At 36.6% G+C, this 19,277-nt stretch overlaps 1 protein-coding gene across 1 annotated transcript in view; it reads right to left on the bottom strand.

The window, feature by feature from the left end:
- The window catches only part of PCLO (piccolo presynaptic cytomatrix protein), a 389,706-nt gene that overhangs the window by 111,052 nt on the left and 259,377 nt on the right, over positions 1–19,277 (bottom strand). Inside the window, exon 11 of the mRNA XM_075491522.1 lies at positions 12,403–12,528. Coding sequence (XP_075347637.1) covers positions 12,403–12,528 — 126 coding nt within the window. The remainder of the gene's footprint in view (positions 1–12,402; positions 12,529–19,277) is intronic.

Raw genomic sequence — 19,277 nt, 5'->3', positions numbered from 1 at the left:
ACACTGTGTCCTGTCAGAGACTTAAGTAGGGCTCAGACCCTGGAGAACTTAGTTGCTATCTGCCCGCGTCTGCCAGACACCAGGATCAGCACTCTGAGACCTCTTTGCCTTCAGTTTTTTTACATTTTATATCCTAGTTTGCTTCTGCTGTTACATCCAAGAAGAGGAAATGTGAGTACAAGTTGACCTAAAAGTGCTCATTCTACCATGTATTGTTCATGAAATCTGATCTCCAATATCCAAAGTAAACAGTTATTACTGTAAGATTATTACTGTCTTACTGAGTTAAATGTAATTGTCTGCAAAGCCTTGCATTTTGTAATCAGTTAGTACTCTACCCCCACAACCATCCAAATCGAGACTGATTCCATTTTTCCAGAAATGATAAGATTTAAGTACCAACAAAAGCAGTTTGAAAAGTTACCTAGAACATATTAATGTACCTATAAGGTAATTTTAGAAGTTTTCAAATGGACCATAAACCCCAAAGATCTTAATAGAATTCTGCTTGCTGCCGTATTTAGAGAGATATCAAACAGTTTTACATTCATTTTGAATCTGAGGCACTCCCACTACAAACAATGAAAAATAATACAGATTTCAACGAGTTCTGGCTCAAATATTTTAGGGTCTGTATAGGAAAAAAGCATAGCATATCTTCCTATTTTTCAGACAGTATTTCAGGCAATAAATATTTTTTAATTAGAAACATTTCAAAGTTGGAAAAGGTATGTTGTCAGTTATTTGTACCAAGGTTTAAATTAAATCCAGAGATCCATTTTGATTCTTTTTTAACAGGTTTTTTTTTCAAATGTTTTTTGTTTTGTTGTAATGTGGAACAAAAATAAGATTTGATACTCAATTTTTGCTTGATGAAATGATTTCAAGCTTTAGTCACTAATAATACAGATAATTTGCAAATCAGTATCTTCAGTTTCACTTATATTTTAAGTTGTATTATTACATTACAAGTATACTTTAAGTGGTTTTTTTCAGCCTTTTTATATGAAAACATGAAGTAACTATCTAATTTTACATGGTAGGCCTCAAATATGTACTGTAGTCAAAATGAGAAATCTGGATAAAGAATAATTATTTTTAGTGAACATTTTGCTCTGTTTTCTGTCGATATAATCACCTGCTGTTTTTATCTCAAAGAAAACTGAAGATTCCCATACAAGATTTTCCCAGCCATACCTTATGGATTATCTAATTAGGTTTTGGAATAGAACATGCTTCAAGAAATTTGAAATAAACTCTTCATGTAGTTTTTTGAGAGTGCTCATGGGATTTTTCTTTCTTTAAGGTGACTTCTAAAGCATTTTCTGTGTTAAGTTACATAATGTTCCTATGTTGTAATGTACTATATTGGAAAACCAATTGCTGAAAATTATTTTTTTGTTCTTCAGGTTCCTTTACCCTTTCAATTGAATAAGGAAATCATTGTCAGATCAGATTAGGTCAGAGCACAGTACAGCCAGTTCAGCATCTCCTCTGAAAACAGTTGATATCAGATGTTTCAGAAGTTGTTTAGAAAACCTTGGGAAATTCTGGAATAACTTGCTTACATGGTTTTTTTTTTTTCTTTTTCTTAAGTACCTCCAGAGATCGGTTGATTTAATTTAAGCAATTTAGGAAATATCTTGGTTTTCTCTATTTCCTCTCTGTCTACTACCCAATACTTATAGAAAACACAGGCTTTATCTATGTGAACATGTCACTTTAAAAACACTGAAGTGAAGCTCTGTGACCAAGCATTCCAAAATTGTGTCCAAGCCTTACATATTACCATGGTCAAAGTCCATCTAAAAGACAAATAATATTCTACTCTGAGACAAGCCACTTTCAGTAGTCTTTCTTTCTTCACAGTAAATTGATAATAATTGTTAATAATATTCCTTATAGTCTTGGAAGAACCAAATGTGCATACACCTATCTAGAAAATACTTTGAAATGACAAGTGATTAAAGAAAGTCTGCTTACTGCAGTATCTCATTTCACTGGCAGGAAAATGTACTGTTTGTAAGCCTCTTACTTCTGGGAAGTCTGTCTTGCAAACAGCTAACACACTGCCTCCAAAATATTCACTGACAGTGGTTATTTGTTTACCTGATTTGCAGCAGAACAAACCCTGACTGGCGACAATTCATCTCGGGCCTTGAATCTTTGCTATATTTTACATTAATACAGCACTCCGTGGAGTGGCAAGACTGGCCTAATAATCCTAGAAATCCAGATTTCAGGAATAGGATTGAAGGTTAAAATTGGTATGTGTAGAGGCAAAATGGTTTAATGCACTTTTTGGAATCCACGAGCAGAGGAAATTGTCCATAAGGACATAACTATATGTAACCTGTACTTCAAGATGACCCTCACTTTGATTTTGCCGGATTTTTTTCATACTAAAATCACATCAAACTGCTAGTCTGCTAGTTTCAGCCCGCAATAGTCTGTACAATAAGAAATGGAATTATGGTACTTTTAGCTTCCCAGTTCACTGGGAAGTCACTATCAAACAACACAGTTCAGTCATTATGAAAAAAGACTTTTTCATGCTGTAATAAGATTTTTCTTCTTGGGATGCCCATGTATGTGAGCCCAAATATATAATGTTCCTTAAAAAAACCAAACCAAAAATTCTTGGGTTTGTTTTATGAGATGTGCTCCAGCATGCCTAATGTAGGCACTCAGCATCTAAATTTGAAGTTGTTAGTGAGCCAGTTCTCCTAAAAGAAATATGTAAGTTCCCTATACAGTCAATGGAGACAGGAGGGTGCTTTTAATGACTTGCACTGGTAAGACAAACTGGCCTCAGTTTAGGTACCAAAGGATTTACATTTGTCTGGTTTCTTCGTAAATCTGCTACACGGAAGCCTGTCCTTGAAAACAGAAGACAAGAAACAAAGCAATACAGGCACATATTTTTGATGCTCCAAGTAGAAATTCATCTCCCTTTTAGCACGCACAGCAAGTAGTTGCTATGCAAAGGGGCAGGCACAGTTTCTATGTGTCTCCCTGCTTTTGTTATTTGCCTGTGTATCAAGTATAACATGATCTAGAGAACGTATCTCCTAGTCTCTCTCTTACAACCCCAGACAGACTGCCTTTGTTTGACTAAAGCTGTAGCTTTATCCCTGAACATCTTGGGCCCAGTAACTAAAACCATCTCTATAGCTGAGATACACCCCTGTGCCCACAGAGCTGGCTCTGCACTCCATCTTTTTCTCTCCAGCGTTGGCCAAATCAGAAAAGTCACAGCCTCCCCCTTGTCACCTCTGCCAGTGTGTACGGGGGATATAGACACAGGAAATACAACTGCATCTTCTTATAAATCTGCATCGATTTGATTTTAATACAGTGTTACACTGTTAAATAGTTAATGTCTGGCCTGCAACCATGTCTCTGATGTAAGAATGGACAGATCGTATTAAAAATAATGAAGGAAGGAATTAAACTCCTATGGTGACAAATGAACCTTAACACTACTCACAGTGTCAGACTAGAGCAAGAACTATGCAAGAAGAGTAAGTGGGGAATGACTGGGACCACATGGACAGGAGATGTCTGTCAATGTCAGAGGCAGAAAACCAAAGCACCCATGATGTGTATGATCCCAGAAGGGAGCAGAGAGCTGTATGGTCCTAGTGGGAGCCAAGAGGAAAGCTTTGTGGGCAGCCTGATGACAATGCTGCCTACTGCTGCTTCTGCTGTGCTCGGAGAAACAGGGCTTCAGGCACGTTCTCTGGGAGCAATGAGGACTCTTTCCAAGAAGCACCTGGATTTTCTTCCTAACGGGAACTATCCATCAAGGTCGTGAATAATAACAGCTGTCAAAAGCAGTGTGTCTGATAATTATAGCTCCACATATGTACTTTGTATATATGTATATACTCCACATATACATATGTGGATATGTATAGCTCATATATATCCACATATACATGTGTATATGTGGATATGTATATCCACATATACACATCCACATATACATATGTGGATATTTATAGCTCCACGTAAGTACTTTACAATAGCTAGTAGTGCTTTCTCATATGATCTTAGTGGAATGTTATTGAAAGCCAGTTATAACACCAATGACATTTTTACCAGTGAGCTTGACAATTTGTGTTATAAACCATCTGATGAATGCTTTTAGCCTGACCTTTGTGGTTGTTCTCCACCTCGCTGCCTCTGGAACGTCTAGTGACTGTGTCTGCATCTAGTCTCTGCTTGAAGCACCCAGGTTATTTTCCTTGTCTCTATAAATTAGACTTACTTATTTAAGACTAAACAGAAACTCCCTAAAGAGATATTTTCATGCAATTATTTATTTGTTATTAAGAATCCAATTTCCTGGTGCAATTTGTATGACAGGGCTTTTCCAGCAAAATAGATTTTCAGCAACAATTAGTTGTTCAAGGTATTTTCAGAGTTCTTGATCTTAAAAAAGGTATAATCTATACTAGTTTATGTGGCACATAACAGGGCTAAATGGAGTGAAAAATCTGTACCTTGTGTTATGCAAGAGGCCAGATCTTTACTGGTCCTAATATGAATTAATTTAATGCTTCTTTCTCATAGCTTTAAAAAATTTATAAGTGCCCCATAAGTTTTCTGTTATCTTCTGCTTTAGATTACTTTAAAAAGATCCTGAAATCTCAGTCTATACAGCTGCTCAACTACTTCTTAGATCCAAATTACCTCTAACAGCTATTTTCAGTGTTGATTTTTATTGCAGGAAAATTAAATATAGAGCAATTACAGTGCTAGGCAGAAACATTATAAACTCATATTACCTCCTTTATCTCATTAAAACAGGTATTCTAGGTATACAAGAAGTTTTCTAATGAATTATCCTTGTAAAATCCCAATTGTACCATTCTGCCACCATAAGATTAAACTAAATCTCCATAAACTAGACGCCCTATATTGTGAAGCAGGGAAAAGTATTATTTTCTAAGTGTGTTTCAACTGCCTCAAACAGATATAGTAAATAAAGTTGTGGACAGTGTTACAGTAACCAGCTCTCTCAGGTTTCCGTGTCAAACGTTCATAGTGTAAGTCCTTCTTCCCCCGTTTCCTTCTGTAAGCCTCACACAGGTGCTGAAACAATTCTCACTCCTTCTGGTGATTCTGATTTCCTTCTCATATCTCAGCAAACGGCCAAACTGAACTCTCAATACAACTCACTACCTACCATATTAAGAAGAGGATTGAGACCACTATCAGTGGGATTGCACATGAAATGGCCAAACCAGTGTGAGAAAGCTTTCTTCCTTCCTTGCTTCATTCTAACAGATACAAGGTTAATTGTAACATGTGATACACTTCGTTGAGGTGTCCTTTCTATTGCATTTTTAGAATAGACTTTCCTTTTTAAAAAAATTAATTTTGAAATATAGTAATTTTCTTATAAGCTGAATGCCCATAGCCACACTTAGCAAGAACGAAACTGCACATTTATTAGTTATTACTTATTTGAAAGAAGTACAAGGCAGAACAAAATACATGGATGAGAGGAGCACAACTACGCAAGTGAAGATTTACAGCTGATAGGGGGCATTTAGGAGTTTGTTTAGACTGAGTCCTTTCTAAAAAGCTTTAGGGCAAAGCTTTCAACCGAGCTATGGCACTGCCTGGTATTTCGTGCACGCTTCCTTTGATAAAGTCAGTTTCTGCTGGGACAGATAAACCTGAGCCTGTAGCCCAGGGGATATGTTGAGAGCAAGCTCTCCTCTCTTCTAACCCCACAGCATAAGCCTGGACAGCACAATAAATCACTAAGACTAATGCTCAGAGAACAGGATAAAGTTAATTCTTTGTTTTCTCTGATGCAGTAATAAATTAAAGCAGTCAAACTGCAAAATGGAAGTGCAGGATGGGAAGACTATTTCTGTTCATTTAAGACCTGATCCAAAGGTTTTTGAGAATTTTTCCTTCCCTTCCTGTGTTCCTTTTAATTTCTTTTCATCATTTGCCAGCTTCATCATGCTATCTACTTTCTGCCAGGAGTGCAATTACCAGAGGGACTCAAGAAGGGATGCTGGCTCTTCACTATCCCCAGCTTCATGGGGACTGGAAAATCTCTTTTCACTGTGATGCCCCGATCAATGTTTCTAATTTTAGCTAGCTAAACAGCAAGCAGCACTCACTACAGTCTTTTAAAACTCAGGAAGATCTGGTGCCTATCGCAATTCCCACCAACAGATGACCAAGATCAGTCAGTGTTACACTTAAGCCCATCTATAACTCAGGGATAAAAGCGAAGTGTGGCAAGAGGAGTAGGAGGAAGGATAGTGACTTACTGCTTCTGTTCTGGTTTTCCAACTGTTTAGGTGCCCATGACCATTCCAGCCACATTCCATTTTCCAAGCAACATCCAAAGCATGTCTATGATATGACAAGAGATAGTTTTGATAAGATGGACAGCTGTTACACATGCTATTGCCTGAAACTCGGCCTGGTCTTGTTATTCAGCACTTGATACTATCCAAACAGGCCCAAAAGTGCTTCAAACAAGCTGCAGAAAAATTGTTCTTGACACTTTCTTTCTGCTCCTTTCATGGACTCGTCAATAATCCAGTTGCATGCCCCACTGTTCTTCTGGGAGGATTTAAACCATGTGTTTCCAATGCCAGTAAATAATATGCTTTAAGATGACAAGGACTTAAACACTTGAAAGTTATGATTGAAAACTTATGATCTGAAAACATGTGAAGGGAACGTCCCTGGGGCACGGCTGAGGTGAAACAGCTTCTAGAAGTTGGCTAGATGGCACTTTTCCCTGAAGAAGTAAGAAAGCAGCTTGTATTTAAAGATGTTATTGCCCAGAACCCAGGAAATACTTTGCAGATTACACAGTGATGCTAATATTCCAACAGCCTCTATCCAACATTGCTTATGCCCAGATTCATCTTACTTATACTAGACAGACAAAGTACAGTTAATCATCTCCCCAGATTGGCCATCTCCTCTCTAGTCTGCTCATTAGCCTTATTTACATTCCCCTCAGAGGAAGCACTGCAGGTACTATAAATACTGAAGATATTTTTCTCCAGTTAATGCAGACTGCATGTCCTGGAAATAATGAAGAGCTGTAGTAATGACACTTGGACCTATATAGATGAAGGTCCCAGTGAGCCCTGGGTTCTTCTTCTCTGCCTTCAAAGAAATCTCTCAGTATACATTCTTCTACTGTGAAGCCTGAGGCTAGGGGATGCTTGAAGTGGGCTAGTTCAGAAGCCAAAGTCCACACCATGGGTGAGAGCTGTAAAGCATTCTGGTTAAGGCAGACCTCTGACAGGGCTTCCTGGGTCTGCCTCCCTCTTCAGAGAACTGAAGGTGGGGAGCTTGGCTGCTCTCTGAAGTCCATGGAGGTAATCTAAATAGGTCTTTCTCCTTTCTCCTATCACATTCTGGTTTGGGTGGAAAACAGTTCCACTAGATGTGGCCCTCTTTTGCCAGTCACACCATGATGTTTTGGTACACACCGTTCATCTCATATGTCAGTCCTGGTGTGGAAAGCTGTATGGTGGCAAGCAGTGAACAACATGTTTCTCCCCATATTGGCTTAATATCTGTGAGGAAGTGTTCTCTTTGACACCGTGGCCATAGTCCATGGCTTCAAGAGATAATAAGCTGTGCCATCTCATGAAAGTCCAAGGGAAAGCTCTTAGTTTCAACCTGAGGAATGATTCTAATGTTTCTTTGGTCTCCTATTAGGGCATTAGAGAGAGAGGGAGTGAGCTGTGCACTGAAGGTCTTCTTACAAAAGGAAATTATGACACTTGAATACGTAAGAATATGTAAGACTTTCTACAGAAGAAGGAAAAAAAGTGTATAAATAGGGATAAGAGGAATGGGAAGACTTCAGTTTTATTTCCTGAAGGCATCTTAAAGTTCTGAGATTGCACATTTTTCTAAAGATGAAAGAGAGGTCTGACATTCCCAATAAAGACCTACTCATTCAAAATACTGTCCTGAGAGGAACCGGCCTTGTGGCCTGGTGAACTTCCAGCACAATTAAAGGCAACCAACCAACTTTGAAAACTTACCATCTGCGTCTTAGCAGTTGAATCCAAGTCTAAAAGATATTGAGTACATTTAAGAACTTATCATCAATCTTCAGTCTTTGATGCTGAGGACACTGGATGTGCTTTTACCTAGTCTTGCTACCTGCCATCAGGCTGCAGGTGGCTCTTCTTAGACCACCTTCATGGTGTTTTGAGGAGCAATGTTTCTTGCATCCTAAGGGGAGTAGCTATTCATCTAGATCAAAACAAGCGCCTAAAGATTGGACTGAGGGGCAGAGCACCATTAACTACCACAGAACTCTCAAATGGCAGCGTACTTTCTCTTCTCTGACCTACTTAACAGCTTTAACAGTGTGGCACTATCTTTCATTGTCTGTATGTACATCAGGTATTTTTTCTTATAATATTATTGGACCAGCTTCAAAATGGGGAAGAGTAAAACATCCCTGTGTGATGAATATTTTTATTAAATTATAAAATTCAAAATTCAGCTGAATGTAATTGAATAGCATGTCTCTTTGCTAGCACAGACTGTTTATATACTAAAATTCTACAGTGAAGGTCTGTAACTCATAAGGTAGGTGGCATTCTTCTATGTTATGCTAGAAATGTTACATTGTTATATTTGCTATAAAATAGAAACTGAGGGTGCTATTTTAGTGTTTTTAATACTAAGAGTTTTTGTCTTTGCTATATATGATTTTCCTATTTCTAAGTTTGGGAAGATATTATTTAAATGAGGCATACATATCAAAAATAACTATGCACCCATAAAGCCTAGGACAAGTTAACAAAAATCTGATCACTGTCATGGTTGCTGTTGAGTGGAGTGTCAGCAAAGGCAGTAAGATCACCACAAATCAAGTTCACCATTAGCTCTTAGACCATGCAGGTTCCCCAGAGTTGCCAGGAGACCGGAAAGTCAGGGGATCTCTTCATCTTGGTGAATGTCAGCTGGCTTAAGCATTGCAACACAGTATGCCTGGCTGATTGAAAACTTGGAACAAAGACACCCATGGTTCACCAGTTCCCAGGATCTCCAGTCAGCCTGCTGAAATGGTCCAATGAGAAAACCTGAATGCTGAGCTCATCCAGCAAATTTGTAACAGTTGGTAACACACATTAATATTTTATTTCTGCTCTTTGCTCTAGGTTGTTCTGTTTCTGAAAAATGCTGGAAGTAGAAAATGCCATTCACCTAGTAGATTTACCAGGTGGAATATAACTGAACTGTTTCTGTCAACACGAGAGGGAGCAGAGACACATCTATCAAATTGACATAGTCCCTGCACTTGATAAACTCAGTGGAATGAGTCTTCCACCTCCAGGTTTTGTAATGCCAATGAGTGATGAATCAGAGATATTTTTGACATCTAAAGCAATTCAAGGTGAGAGAACCAAGATGACTGGTATTTGCTAGTCAGAACTATAAATAAACTTTTCAGCACTAAGACTCCTCCAAAGCTATTTAAATAGGCTAAAATTTTATGGATTGCTATTCCCTAAGGAAAGGAAAGCTCTCTGTATTTTAAAGTGTGTCATTTCTTCATAGATGCAGTCATGCAGACAGCAGGTAGAACTTTGCCGTCCTTCATAACCAGAGTAAATCTATCCTTGTTCCTTACACTATTGATAGAAATTTCAGACCTGACACAGTGTTTTCTGGTTTTAGAATTAGAGGAATTAATTAAGTTGATGGGACTTTTCGCAGTGAATCATGTTCTTAGAAAGGCTAATGAGTCAAGATATTAGCTTGCAATGAGTATATTATTAGTTGATGACTAGTTATATACTCTAATTTGAAGTTGCATAGCATTTCAGCAGAAAAAGTGACTCATGATTACTATACAAGTTATTAATATATAATTGTCATTTACAGATAATGACATATAAAGTTTTCTGTCTGTGATGTGAGAGACAGCAAGTAACTTGAAAAAGAAATGAAGGCTAGCCTCTGTTTTCAGACACAAGAATATCAGAAATACTGGTAACATTAGTAGTTTGGCTGGATTTACACAGATCAATATGAGAATGATTGAAGACATCAATGGATTTTAGCACTTCCGAAGAGTAGAGATTAAATGTGCATCAGCCATATTTCCATTAAAACAAGCAAACAAAACTAACAGTGAAGTAGCCAAATATTTTTTGTTGATCTATGATAGCCATCTAAAATAACATAAAAAGTAAACTAGATATAAAGGCATGATTTAAAAGGTAAATGACAGTAAGCGGAAGCGTTTGTCTAGTATGCTATAGTAACGGTACATTCTGCAGAAAGCACTTTTTCTCTCTGACAGAACATTTAACACATCAATAGTAAAACATATTCTGGGACGTTGTGTGGACAAATTCTACAGATTAAGTAGAATATAGTGATTTTAATGGAGTTGATTTATGCCAACATACCCAAGTCTACAGATACTTTTATAAAGGTCAGATCAGAAACACAGTTGATCATATGACGGGAGAACGAAACAAAGGAATAAATATTTTACTATCCTGTTCATCTTTCTATAAAATATGAATAAACCTTCAAAATACATTATATGAACAGACAGAAAAGCAAACTGCCATGTCTGAACTTCTCCTGTAGTTATTGTAAATCCAAAATGTTCTTGATCACTGCTAAACTATACCTCTATGGTGAGTGAACAACTTCTTTAAACCTCAATTTCCAGAAAAGTTCCTGAGAAGAGAAACCAAAAGACTGGAGATAATTCTAAGCAGTAATTGCTCATCGTTTTTTTTTAAATGCCCAGTCTCAGTGAAATATTGAATAACCACATTCTCCTCTTTACCTGCTTGGTACTGAAACAACGCATGCATGATCTAGCACAGCTATGAAAGACCTACTCTTTTGTACAGAGGGAGCCAAAACAAATACTCGCTTCAAAACAGAATAAATTAAGGTCAAACCCACAATAAATTAAGATCAATTCCTTCATCATTCGTGTCCAATAAATAACACTATTCTATCATTTGATGGCTGAGATAGTACCCATTAAATATGAATTGCAGAATCAACTCTATAGGGAAAAAAGGAAGATATTTCTGTTGATACATCATTTCGTCACTTTAAATTGACATCGATGTCAGTGTATGTGCATCTTTTTATGTGTGTCTTTAAAATACTGGCAAAGAAACCACCAAGGATGTAAAAAGCAGCAGGGAAAACATGAATGAAGGTGAGGCTGTTTTGTAATACCCACAACATATTTAAACTATTCTTTGTGAATACATTATTTAATAAATTTACTCAGATTTTCTCTCTGCAAAGTACTTTTGATTTAGTTTTGACTTCTGTTGCCTGTTTTCTATTCAGAAAACTTCTGTGAATTGAATTCTGCCTGGGAGAACTATTCTTCCTGCTTATCTTCTTTTTTTTTTTTTCTGGATATCTGCTTTTATTAAAGAAATAAAAATACTTAGTTTAATTAATTAGAAACAAATGTGTTATATTTTTGTTCCTGGATAAATTGGCATTTCTAGTGCATACAGATATTCATATGAAAAAAGGAAATAGAAAATAGTTACACAGAGAAGGGGCAATTTATGTCATTATGGATAGAAATAAATTGTTATTAGACAGAATTATCACATTTGTAATAATCCTAGAAAATTTAATGATAACTAGGTTGAATTTATTTCACCTAGCTTTATTTGCCTAAAGGATGATGTGTAGTATAATGCAGTCTTAAAGTCAATTAAATGAGGAAGACACTCCCAGTTCTTGAAACAGAGGTCTATGGTAGAAATCAATTGCCCATCTGTAGATGCTTCTTTTTCTCTGTTGCCTGTTGAGGCAGGTTGGATGACTATCTTAAACTGGCAAACTAAAGTCAGGTCAGATAAATTCAGTCAAGTCTGACTTTAGGGAATTTCAAAAAAAGTTAGTGCATGTCACTGAGAGAGACCTGGACCTGTGATTCATTTACCTGTGCAACTAAGAAATGTAAGTAATCCCAAACATAGGTACCTAGATGATTAAGCCAGGTTAAAGATCTTCAAACAGCACATCCATGATATACGTTGATGATATTACATCCATGATATACAGTTGGACTCTAGACATATTGTCGTACCCCCCGTATAGGCAGCATGTTGGCATATATTACCGAAGACATGCTATAATGCTGCTCATCACGATAATTCTCTTTGGCTATAGAAGTCATGAAATGACCTTCTATCAGTCCTTTTCTGCTAGAGGGGCTAGAGGGGCTAGGGGCTAGCCCTAGAGAGGCTCTCAGATGCCCCTCACTCCTTGCACAAGATTACAGCTTTTGTGCAAGAGAAAATGTATATTACAAATAACTCTACTGAACTCCCAGCTCTCCCGTGGCTCCATTTTTCGTTAATGCATTTATCTTACCCTCTATCAGCTTCCCCGTCTGCTCTGCGTTGCCTCCAGGCAAGATCTTGGCAATGTAAGCTCCAATTTCCCCACTGCTTCCTGGAATTTCTTTCCCACCTACAACTCGGATTCCCAGTCCATTGCCTGTGATCAAAAGAAAGAGAAAACTTCAAACAGAGATAAAGCAATGAGTAATTCACTGGAAAGAAAGGAAGAGAACAACTCATCAGAAGTTACTGAAGGATGTCACCAATAACTTCTGGCTATGGTTGGAAGATTAAGGTTAACTGCAGTCCCATCCACCACTTTCCCAAAGACTTAACTTTGGGTAGAAGAATTTCAGCATAGGAAAAGATCTTGAGTAACTACTGTATGAATGACAGCACACAAATAACTATTTCACTAAAATTACATTGAAGGCAAATCTACCTTCTTCTGACAGCCTTACTGTACTGCAAAGGGACTATCTGCATGGCAAACCTATTTCAAGCAAACCATAATTTGCAGTATTAATTAAATTGCATCAAATTGCTAGAAATCCATTGAAGTGCCGATTCAAAGGATAGCTTTATCATATGCCTAAAACATGCATACGATTTAGCTGAAAAATTATAGTAGCTGAGCTTTTAGAATCACATAAATACGGAGACAGACAGAGATCATTGAGCTCCACCAGCACAACATGTACATTTACATGAACCTGTATTTGGCAGATGCTATTATTTTTTTTAAATATTTGCTTTTAATTGACATCTTTTACATCAAAGGAGGTACAAATTATTGAAATGGAAAAAGCTTACAATTGATCTGTGTAAAGTGTCATCAAACTTGACATATTTTCTCCCTTTTTTGAAAATTACAAAGATGAAAACATTTTGATCACTCTGATTATTCTAGCTGGAGAGAAGCCGATCACTAATCTCCCTTATGTATAGAACGAGAGTGAAAACAAAAGCTAAAAAAATAGTCTCATAAAGCTAATCTTATGCATTGCAAATTTTTCAGGCTATCTTACTTTTTTTTAAAATACTTCCCATACAAGAAAAACAAATTCCTTCTTTGAAGAAAAAGAAAATTTCATCTGAGATGATTCACACTTTGATCTGGGAATGTAAAGGCTGATTTTCCCACCTTTATTGTAATGGCTAAATAATTAATTTTCAATTTATTCATTTAATAAGCCAAACCTGCTGAGTGATTAGACTAATCAGCTATAGGAAGCTCACCACACAATCTCTTTGCAAAGCTTTATCTTTTTAGATTAAGGTTTTTCCTCATAATGCTATTAGTGTTTGATAAGTCAGCCCTAAGTTTGTTTTAGAAGCAAGATAGCCACATTGAGTTTCCAGCCAAAGAAGTTTCCACTAGTCTTTCTATCCCAGTTTAGCTAAATCTATATTATTTGTGCCTCAGCCTTCCTCATAATTGCATATTAGACATTTTCCAAACACGCATTTTCTTTTGTTTTGGGAGATGCTTGGTGTTCAGATACATAAACGCATCCTGTACAGCACAATGTGAAGGCAAGGAAGGCCACAGTAGATTCATGACTTAAGGGGTTTAGCAGGAATTACTTAATATGAAAACAGCTCATTCCACCACTGCAAACCTATAACAAAATGGTGTATCCCTCTAATATACTGATAAAACAGGTGGGTGAGAACAACCAAGGAAAACTAATAGTGAGAAATTAAAAGGGAATATGGGGATTGTTCTTACAGCTACAGCAGAGTAATTAGTGTACATAGGTGTATTTAATGCAGTGACATGAATGGACTGCTATGTAAATCAAGCAGTATGCATTGCTGGAGCATGCAAGAAGTTCAACCACACAACTAGTGGTGGGAGCTGGTGGCACCTCAGGTGATGGGTACAGATCAGTCTTGGGGAGATGGTATACTTCCATTAGATCTACATTTTGTGACCTAATGTAACACAATTTGGGTGGGGATTCAGTGACAGGATGACCACTGGTAATGCACTATCAGTATACAGAACTTTTAGTGAATGATTTCAGTGTGGGCTGATGGCCAAGGATGAGTTTCAGGGGTAAATAACCTGGGGATAAGACATGATATGGCTGAGGGCTAGCGTATGATAAATGGTATGATAGACCTTGAGTTTTTACAAAGGATGATCAATACTCTTTGCAGATCAGATCTTTACTGTTTATCCACCATAGTGTGTAACAGGAGAAATTGATTTTGGTATGGTACTACTGGGAGTACAGGTAGGAGTTTTGTACGCATATGTTGAACATAATTCACCTCTAGATTATATTTATATCCAAGTTTGAGATAAAGTTCAGATCTGTCATATAAACCCATTTCAGAGTCTGTATTTGTGCTTTACCTATGTGGTGATTTTTAGTCTTGATACTTTCAGAACAGATAAGAGATTTCGGGAATATGTAAACTCAACCCCATGACATTGGGGGGAGTTACTGTTCAACACGAACAATAACTTTCTAAGTTACAACTGTACAACAGTTACAATCAAACTGAAGATTTGATACGGCAAGAATGCCCTCTCAAGTTTACTTTGCTTTTTGTCCAGTGCAAATTTGTCAGTTCCAAAACCCACTGTGAAATGCCGTGCAGGCGTGTCTAAGTGTCTTCAGTAGGAGTTGTGAATACTCAGATGATAGCATGAAATTTGCTAGTTAGTTCCTTGAAGTTTTCGCTAAAACTTTTAGCCAGTTTGTCCCCTCTCTACACATTTGTCTTCTTTTTGTAATTTGAAGACCTGCACAACATCTCTAAGAAAGTCAGCTTCTGGTAAGACTTTACACCTGGGAATGTAAAGTATTGCAAAAGAATGTAAATCTTTTTAAGCCTCTTTTTGGCCCTGACAAGTGAACAGTTGTCTCTCTCTCTCTTTTAACAGCAAATTAAGAATTGGAAAAGTATAAATATTTCAGCTTGAGGGAGATCCTCTAAAATAAAAATGTAGAGGGACCCATTTAATGAACATAAAACAACACCACCTAAATACCCAAGCTAATTACAGGCATGGGGAATATAATTAAATTTCTGCTACAAGATATATCCATCATGGTAATTAATATTCCTTTAATTATAAACTTGGTATGAATTATAATTGATTAACTAAACATATTTCTGTTTGGCTGGTTTCTAACACAAATTATTTGATACACAGAAAGTGTGTTTTAAACAATAGCCTCATCAGCACTCTGGGACTGTGCTATGGGAAATTCTAAGATTATTTTTGTTGAGGAGAGTAATATTTCAGTGTAAATGGAACAAACTGCATAGTTATTTTAAATTAATTACCTTATTTCAGTGCAAAATTGAAATTTAGCACTGGTAAAGTTTATTTTTCCTGACTTGATAGGGAAAGCAAACCTATCATTCCAAGGATGGGTCTAAAGGTCCTTTACAAAAGTTGAAAATTACAGTCTTTAAAAAGATAAGTACCTTATTGCATAAAGTGAATACCTACCCCTATAAAAGCATTTAAATGTTAGTCCATCCTTAGGACTTAGAAATTCATGTGGGCTGCTCTGCACATTTATCAGAGGACTTCTGATCAAACACTATTGAAAGACTCATTAATATGTTACAGATCTGAGGCTCACAACTGGGAACTATTAAGTTCAGCAAATCCAATAAACAACTATTCTTAGTATAGAACACACACAAACAAGCACACAGTAATTTACTCTTAACCCACACAAGTCAACATATGGACTTTTCAACATACCAGAAGGACTGGACACTTTTCATCACATAGGGGAGTAACTCTACAGGGTCAGAGTTTTCCCATGACACACTATACTAGTAACTCTACCTCTGATAGCTTAATTGTAACAGCATGGCAGAGAGGTGGTTTGTCATATAAATGGGTGCAAAAGACACTTGATTTCAGAGGCAATTCTATGGATACCTATGCTAGAAAACTTTGAAAATCATGGCTGACATACTGGTTCTGATTTTGCAAATCTAAGGTGTTTGTCCATATTACTGCTAATAAAATAAATTATTTTCCATGCTAATATATAAAGATTTTTATTCCTGGACTCTTTGAAAAGGCTTTTGATTTTATATTTGCAGGTTTTAGAGTCAAATGTATGACTGACATTATGTGTTAAGTAGGAGCACACTTGCTAAGGGACAACCACAGGGGGTGTGTGTTTGCACATGTTCTTGTTGCTGGACAAATCAGGGGTTATTTAATTTAATTTTATCTGTTTGCACTAAATTATAAAATTGTATTTCATTATTTTTATGTTTAAAAATATTACTAGACTAAATATTTTAAATTAAATCACAAAACATTCAATTGTGGCAGTCAGAATGAACGAGTTACTTTTTGCCCAATAAGTGCTAAGTGCTCTATTCTGGCTGACAAAGAAATATTGCTTGGATGTTGCTGTAGTTTTTCGTGTGAAGATGGGATTTCAAACCTGTTTATACTGCATCTATTGAAAATATTGAGTTTACTACTATTGAGTTTGCAATGACATCGCCCAATTTATCACCTTGAATGCAGAGAGCTTAAAAATACAAATCGTATGCTTTCTCAGATCTCTTTTTCCCTTTTTTAATTTTTTTTTAAAGACTTTGAGTCTTAATTTCCATCTCTCAGACTATTTTGATATAACCAGACATGCATCTTTCAATTTTAGATTTTCAGATTAATGAACTACTGTTTCTTCCTTAGAAGACACAGGATCAGTTAACCGTCAGAAAGCGAATCACCGTGCTTTGAATGGGAGAGGACACCTTTCTGAACTCTGAGTATTGATTTCTACAGAAGATATCTTCAGGAAAACATCTCTTCAAAGGGAATCTTACACATTTAAGATCCAATCCTTTTTAGGATGCTTCAAAGCTAGAAGACTGCTAATTAATTGCAACTGTTTTTACTCTCAAGGCTGTGATCCTACTCTCCTATCTAATCTTAACTAAAGCCTTAAGATGCAGCACGCTAAGCAAAAAAAAGCCCCCCAAAACCCCCACAACCCCAAACCCAAAAAGTCTAATGCTAAACTTTAACAATATAGATCACGCAACTAAATTGGTTTTATACTTTGATAAACAAACAAATACAGATACTAAATCATTACAGTTAGCTTGCGAGCCGCTGATTTATATAGCTGAAAATACAAACTTAGAAGCTTTAATGAAGATTTCAAGTGTCTAATAAATGAAAAGCTACTTTTGAGAGAAATCCATACTTAGAGAAAAATATTAATAAAATTGAATGGCCAGTAGATTTTTGCTTTTTGGCAATTAACCTACTTCATGACTTTCAAGAGAACATTTCTCTTGTCATTTCATCTCCTTCCAGACATCACAGCCTTAGTGATGCATATTCATTATACATATATACATATATATATATATATAAAAATGTATATTTGAGTAGTGACCAACAACTTGACACTAATAAATTCTGTCACTGGTGACCTGGCAAGCATCACTGTAGAAGTATTTTAAAAACTTATCATGCTCTTTTCCTTAATTCCACCATTAGGTACTTTGTGTCCAATTAGACTTATTTATTCTGAACTTGTGTAGCTCAATGTATCTCAGACCACTATGATAACGTTTCCCCTTGAGTATTTTGTTGTGTCACAATAGCAACTCAGTAGGAAGACTAGAAACATGACTCAGTTGATACACAATAATTTATTTTGCTGGAGTAGGCTGACCATAACCTGAGCTCTGCAATTACAATTTGGTCATTTTTCTCCATTATGGATATAATAAAGATCAGATTGCTGTCAATCTGTTGGTGTTGCTCTGGTCACATGGAAGTTCATGAAATCTTACCATCTTTTTACTACTTAGCTGAGCAGCTCCACTACAGCCATTAGAGAATAAACAGCCTAGATTTCCTGGAACTATTTCAGCATCTAAGCAATGACTAGACTTGCCTTTCCATACAAATGTTAATAACCCCTTACATAAGTTACAGGTTAAAAAAAAAGAAAAAAGAGCAGAGAAAAACTGAGTAATTCAAGGCACACCAGGTTTCTGCTGGTGTTGGTGGTCCTCCCTTTACACAAAGGTGCAAATTAACTTTCCAGGGATGTTTTCTCTTACGATAGTAAATAGAATTCCAGCACCAAATGCGGGGACTAATATTGTTTAATTATTAGGTGAGACCCATACAGTAGCAACAACTTCAACATGGGCATGAGAATGCAGGCATGTGACCCAGAAGCTCTGTGCAAACATTGTTCATGTGCTAACTCAAACAAATATTTCCTCTGGGCTAATTTTTCAAAGTATGAAAACACTTGTCTGTCTAATTAGATGAGCAAAGAAAGTAAAGAAGCAATTAGAATGTACAACAGGTTTTCAGTAATCACACATGAGTTTCTGTGAATTAGCATAGGAAACTGTATGAGCGTCAGCAGCAATCTGACTCTTGTCACAGTTAGAAACAGACCTACATGAATTTTTAATAGACTTTTAGGTGACTGAATTTTTAAGAAAGATATTAACAAAATGCTACTGATTTGGATTTCTAAGAGCATAAGAGCATACCCTTCAAGATGGTAGTTGAAAATCACTGTTTACTTCTGTAAAACCATGGTCGTTTTACCACCTTTGGATATTACGTGCTTTGAAGTTGAAACTATACAGAAGTAAAATGGGAAAAATTGAAATGGGCTTAAACTGCAAAATGCAGATGAGGGCTACAGCACACGTCTGAGTAGTTAGACATGGAAGATAAGTTTAAACGTCAAAATAAAGATTAAGTGTTGTGTTTCAGATCCATGAGCCAATGCACAGACATACCACTGAGGGAGGAAAAACCTCAAGTCCAAATATCGTTTTCATCACTTTCTAACAACACTTTCAAAAACAAAATTCAAAACCAGAAGGCTGAATCATAGCAAGGATGCACAAGGGTGACCT

This window comes from Mycteria americana, chromosome 1 (genome assembly GCF_035582795.1).
Source record: "Mycteria americana isolate JAX WOST 10 ecotype Jacksonville Zoo and Gardens chromosome 1, USCA_MyAme_1.0, whole genome shotgun sequence".
In the NCBI taxonomy this organism is placed as follows: domain Eukaryota; kingdom Metazoa; phylum Chordata; class Aves; order Ciconiiformes; family Ciconiidae; genus Mycteria; species Mycteria americana.
The sequence above is the reverse complement of the archived record's forward strand: the minus strand, read 5'-3'. Positions and strand labels throughout refer to the sequence as shown.